Here is a 10,852-nt window from a genome sequence, read left to right on the forward strand (position 1 = left end):
TGTACAAAATGTGCAACGATCTTAAGAAACATATACATTATAATAGGGAATAGTTATTTTTAATATAGAAAATTGTGAATTATTAAAAAGAACATTTTGACGTTTCAGGCCTTTATTTTTAAAGAGACATCTATTTATATTTGTATAACTGTGTACAGAAAACCTATATATATATATATGTAATATAACTAACACTCACAAAAAATTAAGTTATCCATTTTATTTATAGTAAAGTAATATACTTATTATAAAAATGATAAGAAAAACGAACCAAAATATATAATGATTAAATAAATATACATAAAATAATCATAGATTATTAAACAACAGCAACAAATATAATAAAAATAAAGATCTGGAGAACAGAAAAAAACAATAAAAATATGTTTACATTAAATAATTATGTATGTTTAATAGTAACAGTTATTAACATTCAGTGTTTACATATCAGCAGCTATGCTAATGATGTCTCTATGTGTTTCTCTGTTTCTGCTGGGATCTTCATCCCGTGGTAACTAGGATTTACACAAGCTCCAGTCTGGATCCAGAACACCTGAGAAGAGATGATGCTGACCCTCAGAGGACCCCAGATGATGCTAACCCTGAATCAACAAACAGAACTAACAATTATTGCTACAAGTGTGACTGCATCATATAATAATTATTAATTAATAATATTAATAATGTTCATCATCTGGCTGACTACGTCTTGCATTATTTTTCTACAAATCCTGTCATACGTGCACAAACTGACAGTCACCACTAATAAACTATTACTAAATATTGTAGAAACATAATTTTCTGTAAAGTTGCTTTCTAACGATTTGTATTGTAAAAAGCGCTATACAGATAAACTTGAATTGAATTGAATTGTATTATCTGAGCAAGTCAATAAAATTTAATATCAATAAAAAAGAAAATCAACAAAATGTATACATTTTTTAATCAATAAAACTTAACACACAGTTCAATACAGTTCAAACAAGGCCAAATGTAAAAAAAAAAAAAAAAAAAGAAAATATATATACATACATACATATACCACGGTCATATATATATATATATATATATATATATATATATATATATATATATATATATATATATATATATATATATATATATATATATATATATATATATATATACACACACACATACATTTCAGATAAATGCTGTTCTTTTAAACTTTCAATTCATGTAAGAAACCTGAAAAGATTGTACTCGGCTGTTTTCAACATAACATAACAACAACAATAATAATAATAATCAGAAATGTTTCTGAGCAGTAAATCATCATATTTTCATGATTTCTGAAGATTATGTGACACTGAAGACTGGAGGAATGATGCTGAAAATACAGCGGAGCATCACATAAATAAATTACTCTATATATTCTAATATAAAGCAGCTGATTTAAAATAGTAAGAATATTTAAAATGCTACTTTTTTTTGCTGTACTTTGGATCAAATAAAGGCAGGCTTGGTGAGCAGAAGAGACTCCTCAAAAAACATTACAAATCTTTCTGCTGGAAAACATTTGACTGGTAGAGTATTTTAAATAAAATAATTATTTACAGAGTTTAATATTAGCCATTACTAACATTTAGTGTTTACAAAACTGAGCAAGATAAAATAACAATACAAAGTCAATACAATTAATTAACACACTAAAGTACAGTGTAAACAAGGCCAATTCTTCTGATGTTTTATTTAACAACTGGAAATAAATTAAATAATTTAAAATTGTAGACTAAACAACAACAGCTACAATAATATTAATAATAATACAATTTAAAGTTGTGGAAAACATAGAAAAACAACAACAACAAAAAACAAGCCTTCGGCCTGTTGAAGAAGATCCTTGCTCCTATGGTGCGTTGCCAAGAGATCTTCACGGGCAATTCTCAGCAGATCTGTCCATCTATGGTCCAACACGAAGACCAGCCGTTCTGAGGGGTCCAGTGTGAGCTGAACGAGGGACGCAGTTATGGCCGATGGTGTGGTGTTCTACAGAAGATGAACAGGATTACTTTATTGCAATATTTGTCTTGGTGTTATGTGCACATATGAGACAGACAGTTTACACACATAAGTGCCTGTATGAATAATTTATTTACCTGCATCTGGAAGAAACCCTTCTGACCTTTGATCCTCCGCTGTCAAAGTGTCTGGTGTGATGTTTTGGTGGACTGAGACCGTCTTTAGGGTGACCTACTCTGCGGAGGATGGGTCTTGACAGAGGATGCTTCATCTAAACATTCCTGAAATATAGATTCAAATTAAATATATCAAATGTATTTTATAATTCATAATATATATAATTTTAGATTAAACAACAATAATAATAAATCCAATAGTTGTGGAGAACACAGGAAAAACAAGAAAAATGTATTTTAAATTGAATAATTATGTACAATTATGTACGTTTAATAGTAACAGTTATTAATATTTAGTGTTTACAAATCTGAGCAAGGTAAAATAAAGCATGCAATAACATTTGAGTTAAGAAACACAATGTAAACAAGGCAAATACTTCTGGTATTTTAATGAACAAATGGAAATAAAAAAGATGCATATATAACAGTAAAAGTTAAGCAGACTATTTTACAATACTGCATGGAGTCAACATGGCATTCTAAAGTACAAACAAATGGAAAGACAAATAAGGCAAGAACGTAACAGTGGTTTCAGCATCTGACAGACATCCATAACAAACAAGATAAAGAGTTCTATTTTTATGATACTATAATTATAAAACATACATTTAAAACCAGGAAACATGAGGGCAGTCACTTTCCCTTTTCTGCTGCCCATCTCTTCCTTTCAGTCTCATAAAAGGAAGACTGACAGAACTCTCCCCAAATCATCTCGTGAGTCATCCCCTCTGTCTGATATAAGGAAAACACTCTGGCAGGACAATAGACATATTTCCCTGCCACACCAGGGAACCCAGTGTGTATGTGTGGACTCTCTGGGCCTTGTTTTAGTGGCTTGTGGCAGAACCTACAGAGGCGACCAGTGGGATGCTGCTCCATGGACTTTCTCTTTCTCCGCTCCTCTATTACATGTCTTGTCTCTGCAGAACGCTGCTTTGCGGCCTGTAGCTCTCGTTTAAAAAAAGGTGTTTCAGCAAAGTCAGCAAATGGCATTCGAGGATTGGTGAGGCCTTCCGCTGCATACATCTGGTGTACCTTTGTAGAGCAGTAAAAGTACTTCACATCCCCAGACTGATAAAAAAAATGAATGGAGGACCCATCACCAAGGTAACGTGACTTTGGCTGGCCACAAGCAAGACAGTTCCGTGTCCTCTTTGTAACAGGCTGCTGTTGCTGTTGTTTCTCCACAATCTCTTTCACCATTTGTTCAACCTCACCCTTAGTTAGTGGTAACTCCTGGGGCTTATTACTGGGTGGGTTCACTGGGGCAGGTGGGAGGGTTACCACTGGAACACTTACAGTTTCACTACCTTCTGTGAGGTGATGCCACAGCTTCTGGGTCTCCAGGAGCTTCTCTGAACTGGTGTTCAGGGATGAACTTCTGTTCGTTATCTTGGCCAGGTGTTTCACATAACGTGAGATATGCTGTTTCGTGGTGGGGTGTAAGAGGCTATTGGGATCCCTGGAGGCAGCCTGCACAAGGGCAGCATACTCTGCATCCACCTGGGTGAGAAGGTCTTTCTGCCCATGGTACTTTGCCAGAAGGCCATCAATGGAATCCCTCATGGGCTTTGTCCACCGAAAATGGTCCAGGACAAAAAGTAGACCGCCTGCCTTGATGGGACCTGTGCGAGCAGCTCGTGGAGAGGGAGCAAAGGGCAGTGGTGGTGTCATCTCATCTAAAGGAGAGAAAACTCATTTTCACTTTTATCTCTGAAATATCTGTTAGTATTCATATAAATAAAGGAATAATTAAGGGATGAAGATGTGAACTGAATTACCTTTTAATTTGGTGGGCTGCAAAGGCTGGATCATTGTTTGTGAGCCAAGAGAAGCCACACCAAAGATGTCATCCTGGAGCATAGGGTAATCATTTGGGTTACAATCAGTGATTACATATTCATAATTTTTTTTTTTAATGGTAAGATTTTTTTATGTTTTTAAAAGAAGTCTCTTCTGCTCACCAAGGCATTTATTTGGTCCAAAAAACAGCAAAAACAGTAATGTAAAATATTTATACAATTTAAAATAACTGTTTTCTATGTGAATATCTGTAAAAGTGTAATTTATTTCTGTGATGTGCAGCTGTATTTTCAGCATCATTCCTCCAGTCTTCAGTGTCACATGATCTTCAGAAATCAGAATAATATACTGATTTATTGCTCAAGAAACATTTCTGATTACTATTATCAATGTTGAAAACAGTTGTGTAAAAAAAAAAAATCAGGATTATTTGATGAATAGAAAGTTTAAAAGAAAAGCAATTATCTGAAATATAAAGCTTTTGCAACATTATAAATGTTTATACTGTCACTTTTGATCACTGTAATGCATCCTTGCTGAATAAAAGTATTAATTGCCCCCCCCCCCCAAAAAAAAGAAATTACTGACCCCAAACTTTTGAACGGTAGTGATAATGTTACAAAAACTTTCTATTACAGATAAATGCTGCTTTTGAACTTTCTATTCATCATATAACCCTGAAAAAATCGTACACAACTGTTGTCAACATTGATAATAATAATAAATGTATCTTGAGCAGCAAATCAGTATATTTTCATGATTTCTGAAGATCATGTGACACTGTAGACTGGAGGAATGATACTGAAGATTCAACTTTGATGAAAAAAAATCTCTCTCTTTCTCTCTCTCTCTCTCTAATATATATTCAAATAGAAAACATTATTTTAAATTGTAAAAATATTTCACAATATTATTGTTTTTCCTGTAAATAAATGAATCCTTGGCGAGCAGAAGAGACTTCTTTTAAAAACATTTAAAAATCTTGTCGTCCAAAAACCAGCAGTGTACATTTTGTGTTTTAGTGAGTGAGGATATTTGTAAGTACAACAGTCAAGTTTACCTGAGCAAAGTGTTCTTCCCTCACCTCCTCAGGTGGGTCATCAGGTGGGAATCTCTCACTGAGAGCAGACGGCTCTGAGGACTGATGCTCTCCCTCCCCTGCAACAGGTACCTTCTGGGACTTGTGCTTGGCCCAGTCTAGGGGGACAGGACGACAACCAGGCTCCACATACTGCAGTCCAAACCTTTCTCTGGTGTCTGTCTGTGAGACAAGTAAGGCAGGGTACTTGGCCTGGCCTGTCACCATGTCTGAGAGCTTGTTCAGTTCCATGATCAGCACAGGATCAAAAACTGCAGGCAGCTTCACTCCAGGCTGCTTCAGGTCTACAAGGCGCTGGAAATTCCAACGAGCCACTCCAATCATGCCCTGTGCCTGGAATAGTTCTGTGGATACCTGAGTGCCTGTGACCCATCTGGCCTGATGGAAATGGAACCCCTCCTGCTGAGAAGTGCCTCTCACAGGGATCCACACAGGTACAGCTGCCGCCTCCCCCTTCACATGGTTCAGCTGGACCGTTCCACCATGCCTATAGAGGATCCCATCTGTAACCTCTGGGTCACTCAGGCAGCCTCTGAGGATGTGGACTCGCTGAATCCTCCACACCTTCAACATCGATGGTTTGAACAGTGGCACACCATCAGGATCACATTCTAAAAAGAATCTTTGGAGAACGCTCTCCACTCTCTCCAGTAGCTCTTTGGGGTGTGGAACCCTGGTGCGGCAGTGCTCCCTGATGTGCTGCTTTGTTGGATTTGCAGGCACTATCCCACAGAAGACATAAGCCTGCTTCAGTCTTTGTAGGTCCGTCTGGTCCACAACACTAAAAGCTGCTGACAGAAACTTGCAGAAAGCACTGTGCAGTGGATGGTGCTCTGACACACACTCTCTGGAGAACCGCCGCATGCAGTGGAACAAGTCCAGCTTGATTTTGATGTCGCTGTTATATTTTTCGCGGGAGGCACAGGTGTTGATGAGATGCCCAGAGGTTGCCGCAGCCACTACAGCCTCAGTGGTCTTCCAAGAATCCCAGAGGAGGTGCTCCCGGGGCTCAGGGTTTGGGATCCTGAAGGCAGCACAGCAATCTCTGTTCCACAAACAAAGAGAAGTATATTTAAAATATTAAACATTCAAATATATAGGATACATGTATTTGCTCTACTATATTTTGTTTACTTTACAAATATAATATAGGTGGGAAGGAAAATGTGATGGCTGGTTCTTACCTGTCAACCCACTGGTAGTTGGCTTTCGGCAGTCCTGCAGAAATGTAACGAAGAGACAGCCCCTCATACATTGGCTGCAGGGATTTATCACTTTCAGACTGCAGCATCACCCAGGACAAGATCATCCAGTTTTCATTCATCACAGCATAGGATGACATAGTACCTGATGCAAGCACAACCTTCCGGGCCACCTTGCGGGTATGGTCAGCCCTTAAGGCTTGTCCAAATGTGCCTTGGAGGAGCAGATTGAGTGTGCTCTCCTGCCTATGGTACTCCTGAATGAGGCAGTCAACCAAATAGTGGGGTGAAACTGTTACTCCACACCAGCCGACCAAATCACCATACTCACCAAATGAGGCAGGAGTATTTGTTGCTCTTAGTGCCCCTGTGATGGTCTGCTGACCGTAAATTCCACTGTCTCCATCCAGCACATTCTTAACAGTAGACAAGTAAGCCAGGTGAGCACGCTCATACCTGAGGTGGAGAGCTTCATTCAACTGATTGGCCATATCATTGGGAGACTTTCCTGTACGCCGCAACTCATCCATCACAGTCTTACATATGGCCTTCTTGTGCGTCAGAAAAGCTGGCAAAATGTTGCAGAACCGACTCGGCAGCATGTCCATCCATTGGGGTTTGTCTGCAAACCAGTACTTTTTACAGACTTTACAGCTGAGCCGAGAGGCCAGAATGTAGTACTGGCTGCTTGTACCAATAATGACACGGGGTCGTCCAACTCCTGATGAGACAACGTGGGGATTCGGACAGCTGTACAGACATGGCAGAGTGTAGTTGTTGCGGACTCTTTCCATAATGGTGTGCTCTGGTTTCCAAATGAAGAATGGATGAAGTTGAAAGTATTTAGGTGATGGCAGCTCATAGACAGGATCAATAAGCTCAGGCTGAGGTGGGTAACGCCACAAGGAGATCATGTTCATTGGATGTCTCACCGGTCTAGAACCTGGCCACAGTCCCAAGGCTTCCATTTCTGTTTTCATCCAGATTCTTTGCTGTTGAGAGCAGTGCCATCGGCTCACATCCTGCTCATAGCTTGGCAGTGGTGGAACAGCATGATTCTCCTCCAGCTGAATTGAGGGGTACCCAGTAGAGGCTGCAGGGATTCCAGAGAAAGACTGGCCAGCAGCTGCAGGGGGTCCTGAGGGAGGAGTAGAGGTTGTAGACTGTGCAGTGGTCACTGGGAGGAGGGCTGCAGGATGACATGGGTGACATTAATCATAGATGAGCATTACATTTGTCAAAATGTTAAATCTCTTTAAAATTAATCAATCCAAGCAGCTGAGTCCTTAGCCATCTTCAAGAATCGGCTTAAAACACATCTCTTCCATCATTATTTGATACTCTAACTTTAGCACTGACTATTCTACACTATTCTATACTAAAAAAAAAATCTAACTATCTATCTTAATTATCTTTTTGTATTCTATTTTCTTTTCATTTATTGTACAATTATATAAAAAAGTCCTCTAACACTACCTTGCTCTATTCTATTCTTCTATTATTTAAAAGCCCTGCGTTTAAGCTTACTGAGACTTGTTATAGCACTTGTTTATCATTGCTCTGTTGTTGTTTTTGATTGCTTCCATTGTCCTCATTTGTAAGTCGCTATGGATAAAAGCGTCTGCTAAATGACTAAATGTAAATGTATGTAATGTAAAATTATGTTAAGTCCTTACACTGACAGAACACGGTTTCCTGCGCTGGTCTCAAAGCCAATGTGGTCTTGCTAATAGATAATTCAAGCAACTCTGGAGATACTGGCAAAGGAACCGTCACTGGAGTGAATGGAATTGGTGAAAAAAAATAACACTGATGAGGAACAGGCATATCCATACAGTAGAGTCGACATGTTTACACGCCCATATACCAACCTGACCATGGAGATGCAGTAGCACTATATTCATCAGGCCGTTCTGGTTTTGAGAGTGTTGCTGGTGGTTTACGCCTCCCTAACACAGAAAAATGTAATGTCATTCAAATACCCTGTAGTACTGTCCCTTAGTAAATGTCTTAATAAATAGTAATGTAAATGCATGCAAACCCATAGAACACGTCAAGACTCTTTATAATATTAGGGGTGAGGTATGTGAATGGGTCTACATTACATGAGTAAACTACAGCTTCATGTATCAAATGGGATGCATCCTTCTAGTCCAAATTAATACATATTTGTACTTTTGCTGTACTTCTGCATTACTCTTTAAATCATGTACATACCAATCCTCTTAAGTAAAGCATGGAAAAAACATGCAAAAAAAGAACTCTGTACTTACCGTCAATGATGAGATATAAATGCCTTCAATGTTAGTAGAACAATTGAACACAAGAATAAGAACAGGCCTGAACATGGCCTAAACAACAAACAGCAACAAATCAATGCAGAACAGATAATCCTGATTCATGTCAGAATCATCCCTTGTATGCAGTAGAATAAGACCTTTGACCACTGGGACTCCAACAACTTCTGAACCTGAAAGCATAGTGGAGATAATTTAACTTTCAAGCAGTTATAACATAAACAGACAGAATGGCATATAAAAGCCTTTCCTGTTAATAAAACAATTTACAGGCGGTAGAACTTGCCTGATCAAGCCTAATAAACAAACAGTTATTTGTTAGTATGTTGGATGGATAATCCTGATTGATGTCAGAATCATCCCCAATGTGCAGTCTGAGGACATTTGGCCATATGGACTCCAATAACTTGTGCACAGCGCAGAAACATTGTAACATCCCAAACATTTACCATCTTAACGCTGAATAACAATGTGTCAGGATCATGACCTGTAGGCCCAACGACGGAATCCAATGGCCTGAGCAAAGGTATTATGCGTGTATGTCTTTTCAGTGCCCCTGTGAATTTCAGTTAATTTTTTTTATTTATTTTCAATTTTACTTTAGCTGCACGCTTAATCTGACTCCAATTTCAAATGGTTATTACATATATATCGTTTATAATTAGGAATTAATCCTAACTATTGGTTTTGTATTAAGTTAGATATTTGATTATTCTGGGTATCCCATATTTTCAATTATTTGTTCATTAGGGACCCGATGTTGCATATAGAGGATTGAAGTGTATGTGTGTTCGGGCATGTATGTGGTTCTCACTCAGCTGGCCTGGAATTTTAGATGAATATGCGGGTAGCATCATCCTACCCAATTCTTCACCCTCCTCCACTTCTATTAAAAAGAACAAACCAAAGATTGATATGAAAGGATAGAATATTTATAAATATCATGAACTGTTGTTTATTCAGGGAAAATTGACTGAGCATTAAGCTCTTTTACAGCAGTACTCTGAGTTCACATTTGTATGGGTGTACTTTTAGAAAAAGATGGATATAGCAACCACAATAAATATTGTTTGTGTGTCCGTGTGTGTGTGTGTGTGTGTGTGTGTGTGTGCAGGTGCACCTATGTCTGTGTGAGGTTATCTTACTCAGTTGGCCTTGGAGTTTTGATGGGGATATAGAAAGCATCATTCTCTCCAATTCTTCATCATCCTCCATTTCTGTTAAACAAAGTATAAAAGCAAAGATGCGAATCATATGTCATTCCACATTTACATATTTCAGTTTGACCTAATATATACTCAACTGTACTGTCAACAAACCTAGAGGATGAGAGGCAGATGCTGCAAGGCCAGAGGAAGCAAGTTCCTCTGAAACACTCTGAAGCTGTCTCTTTTTCTGAGTGAGGTATTGCTGCAGCCGATACATTTTGCTGCCTGGAACACACTGTTTCTGGAGGATGAATGCAGCATATCCATCTGCTCTGCTCTCCCAAATATCCCACCAAGTCTTGTCTGCATTAATCCCAAAGCCAACCAAGTTGTCATCTTCATTTCTTACAGGTGGTGCCACTGATCTTCCAGATAAATACTTTATGAGGTCCTTGATTTCCTGGAAGCTTCTACTGTAGTCAAGAAATGAAAGTAGGCTGTCCTTCTTGGGACCCTCTGGTTTAAACTGTCCGGCTCTCTCCTCGTCCTCAACCTTCTTAGTCAAGAACATGGTATAGCCTACATCATTCTCAAGCAGCCACCGGAATGACTTGCCTTTGTACTTTCCAAACTGAAGCACATACTCTCCCAGCACCTCCTGTCTGTCTGACACATCTCCTCCTCTCATGAAGACAACAGAGCGAGCATTTTCCTTGACCTTGTCTTCCCCCTGAGGGGCTGATTTGTCCTGGAGATTGGGGTTGTCTTTGATCCTCTTGGCTTCATCTGAGGGATCTTGTCTCAGATATCCAGTTGGTCCTTTCCTGAAGCACACTTTAATTTTGCCTGGGAAGATCACCTTCACCTTCATCCTGCTGTGCTGTACACAAAGAGCTGATTAGTGATAATGGTCTGTTGCATTATCACACTTAATTAATTAACACATTTCTATTATATATATCAATAAATAAAACATCAATTAAATGTAACCGTTTATTCTGAAATAATTAAATAATGTAATTAATAATTTATTAAATAAATATATAAATAAATAAATGTATCTATTTCTCTATAAATTCCATGAAAACATAACCTTTTTTATTTAATATATTTCACCATATCCTTTTTCCACAGACTATTATTG

General features: G+C 38.3%; 3 protein-coding genes and 1 long non-coding RNA gene across 5 annotated transcripts in view; 1 reads left to right on the plus strand and 3 right to left on the minus strand.

Annotated features, from left to right (window-relative positions):
- LOC127979215 (uncharacterized) overlaps positions 1-861 on the plus strand; it is a 143,377-nt gene extending 142,516 nt beyond the window's left edge. For both annotated transcript variants that reach the window (XM_052584538.1, XM_052584540.1), the window contains one exon: positions 520-861. The gene's annotated coding sequence lies outside the window, so the exon portion shown is untranslated. The remainder of the gene's footprint in view (positions 1-519) is intronic.
- Positions 862-1,735: 874 nt separating this feature from the next.
- On the minus strand, positions 1,736-3,048 carry LOC127979245 (uncharacterized). Its single transcript, XR_008158762.1, has 3 exons — positions 2,766-3,048; positions 2,121-2,264; positions 1,736-2,010 (listed from the first exon to the last, which is right to left on the minus strand). It is a non-coding gene; the product is annotated as an uncharacterized LOC127979245 (long non-coding RNA).
- Positions 3,049-3,217: 169 nt separating this feature from the next.
- On the minus strand, positions 3,218-8,457 carry LOC127979579 (uncharacterized). The gene is made up of 6 exons (XM_052585117.1): positions 8,439-8,457; positions 6,246-7,452; positions 5,023-6,106; positions 3,941-4,013; positions 3,277-3,838; positions 3,218-3,230 (listed from the first exon to the last, which is right to left on the minus strand). Exons 1-6 carry the CDS (start codon positions 8,455-8,457, stop codon positions 3,218-3,220), a joined length of 2,958 nt encoding a protein of 985 aa, XP_052441077.1.
- LOC127979213 (uncharacterized) lies at positions 6,717-10,582 on the minus strand. Its single transcript, XM_052584536.1, has 7 exons — positions 9,880-10,582; positions 9,706-9,777; positions 9,375-9,446; positions 8,537-8,733; positions 8,135-8,212; positions 7,940-8,038; positions 6,717-7,452 (listed from the first exon to the last, which is right to left on the minus strand). The coding sequence occupies exons 1-4, from the start codon at positions 10,577-10,579 to the stop codon at positions 8,615-8,617; spliced, it is 963 nt and encodes a 320-aa protein (XP_052440496.1). The 5' UTR covers positions 10,580-10,582; the 3' UTR covers positions 6,717-7,452; positions 7,940-8,038; positions 8,135-8,212; positions 8,537-8,614.
- Between the last annotated feature and the right edge of the window lie 270 nt (positions 10,583-10,852).

This window comes from Carassius gibelio, chromosome B19 (genome assembly GCF_023724105.1).
Source record: "Carassius gibelio isolate Cgi1373 ecotype wild population from Czech Republic chromosome B19, carGib1.2-hapl.c, whole genome shotgun sequence".
NCBI classification, from domain to species: domain Eukaryota; kingdom Metazoa; phylum Chordata; class Actinopteri; order Cypriniformes; family Cyprinidae; genus Carassius; species Carassius gibelio.

What these genes read in the sequence shown, in the direction of transcription:
- LOC127979579 (XM_052585117.1), bottom strand. An exon ending in AACTACCAGTGGGTTGACAG is followed by an intron (nt 6,107 to 6,245) that starts GTAAGAACCAGC and finishes TTTGTGGAACAG; the next exon opens with AGATTGCTGTGCTGCCTTCA. An exon ending in GCAGCCCACCAAATTAAAAG is followed by an intron (nt 3,839 to 3,940) that starts GTAATTCAGTTC and finishes TCTCTCCTTTAG; the next exon opens with ATGAGATGACACCACCACTG.
- LOC127979213 (XM_052584536.1), bottom strand. Translation starts at nt 10,579, where the DNA reads ATGAAGGTGAAGGTGATCTTCCCAGGCAAAATTAAAGTGTGCTTCAGG. An exon ending in ATCTGCCTCTCATCCTCTAG is followed by an intron (nt 9,778 to 9,879) that starts GTTTGTTGACAG and finishes TTTGTTTAACAG; the next exon opens with AAATGGAGGATGATGAAGAA. An exon ending in TAAAATTCCAGGCCAGCTGA is followed by an intron (nt 8,734 to 9,374) that starts GTGAGAACCACA and finishes CTATGCTTTCAG; the next exon opens with GTTCAGAAGTTGTTGGAGTC.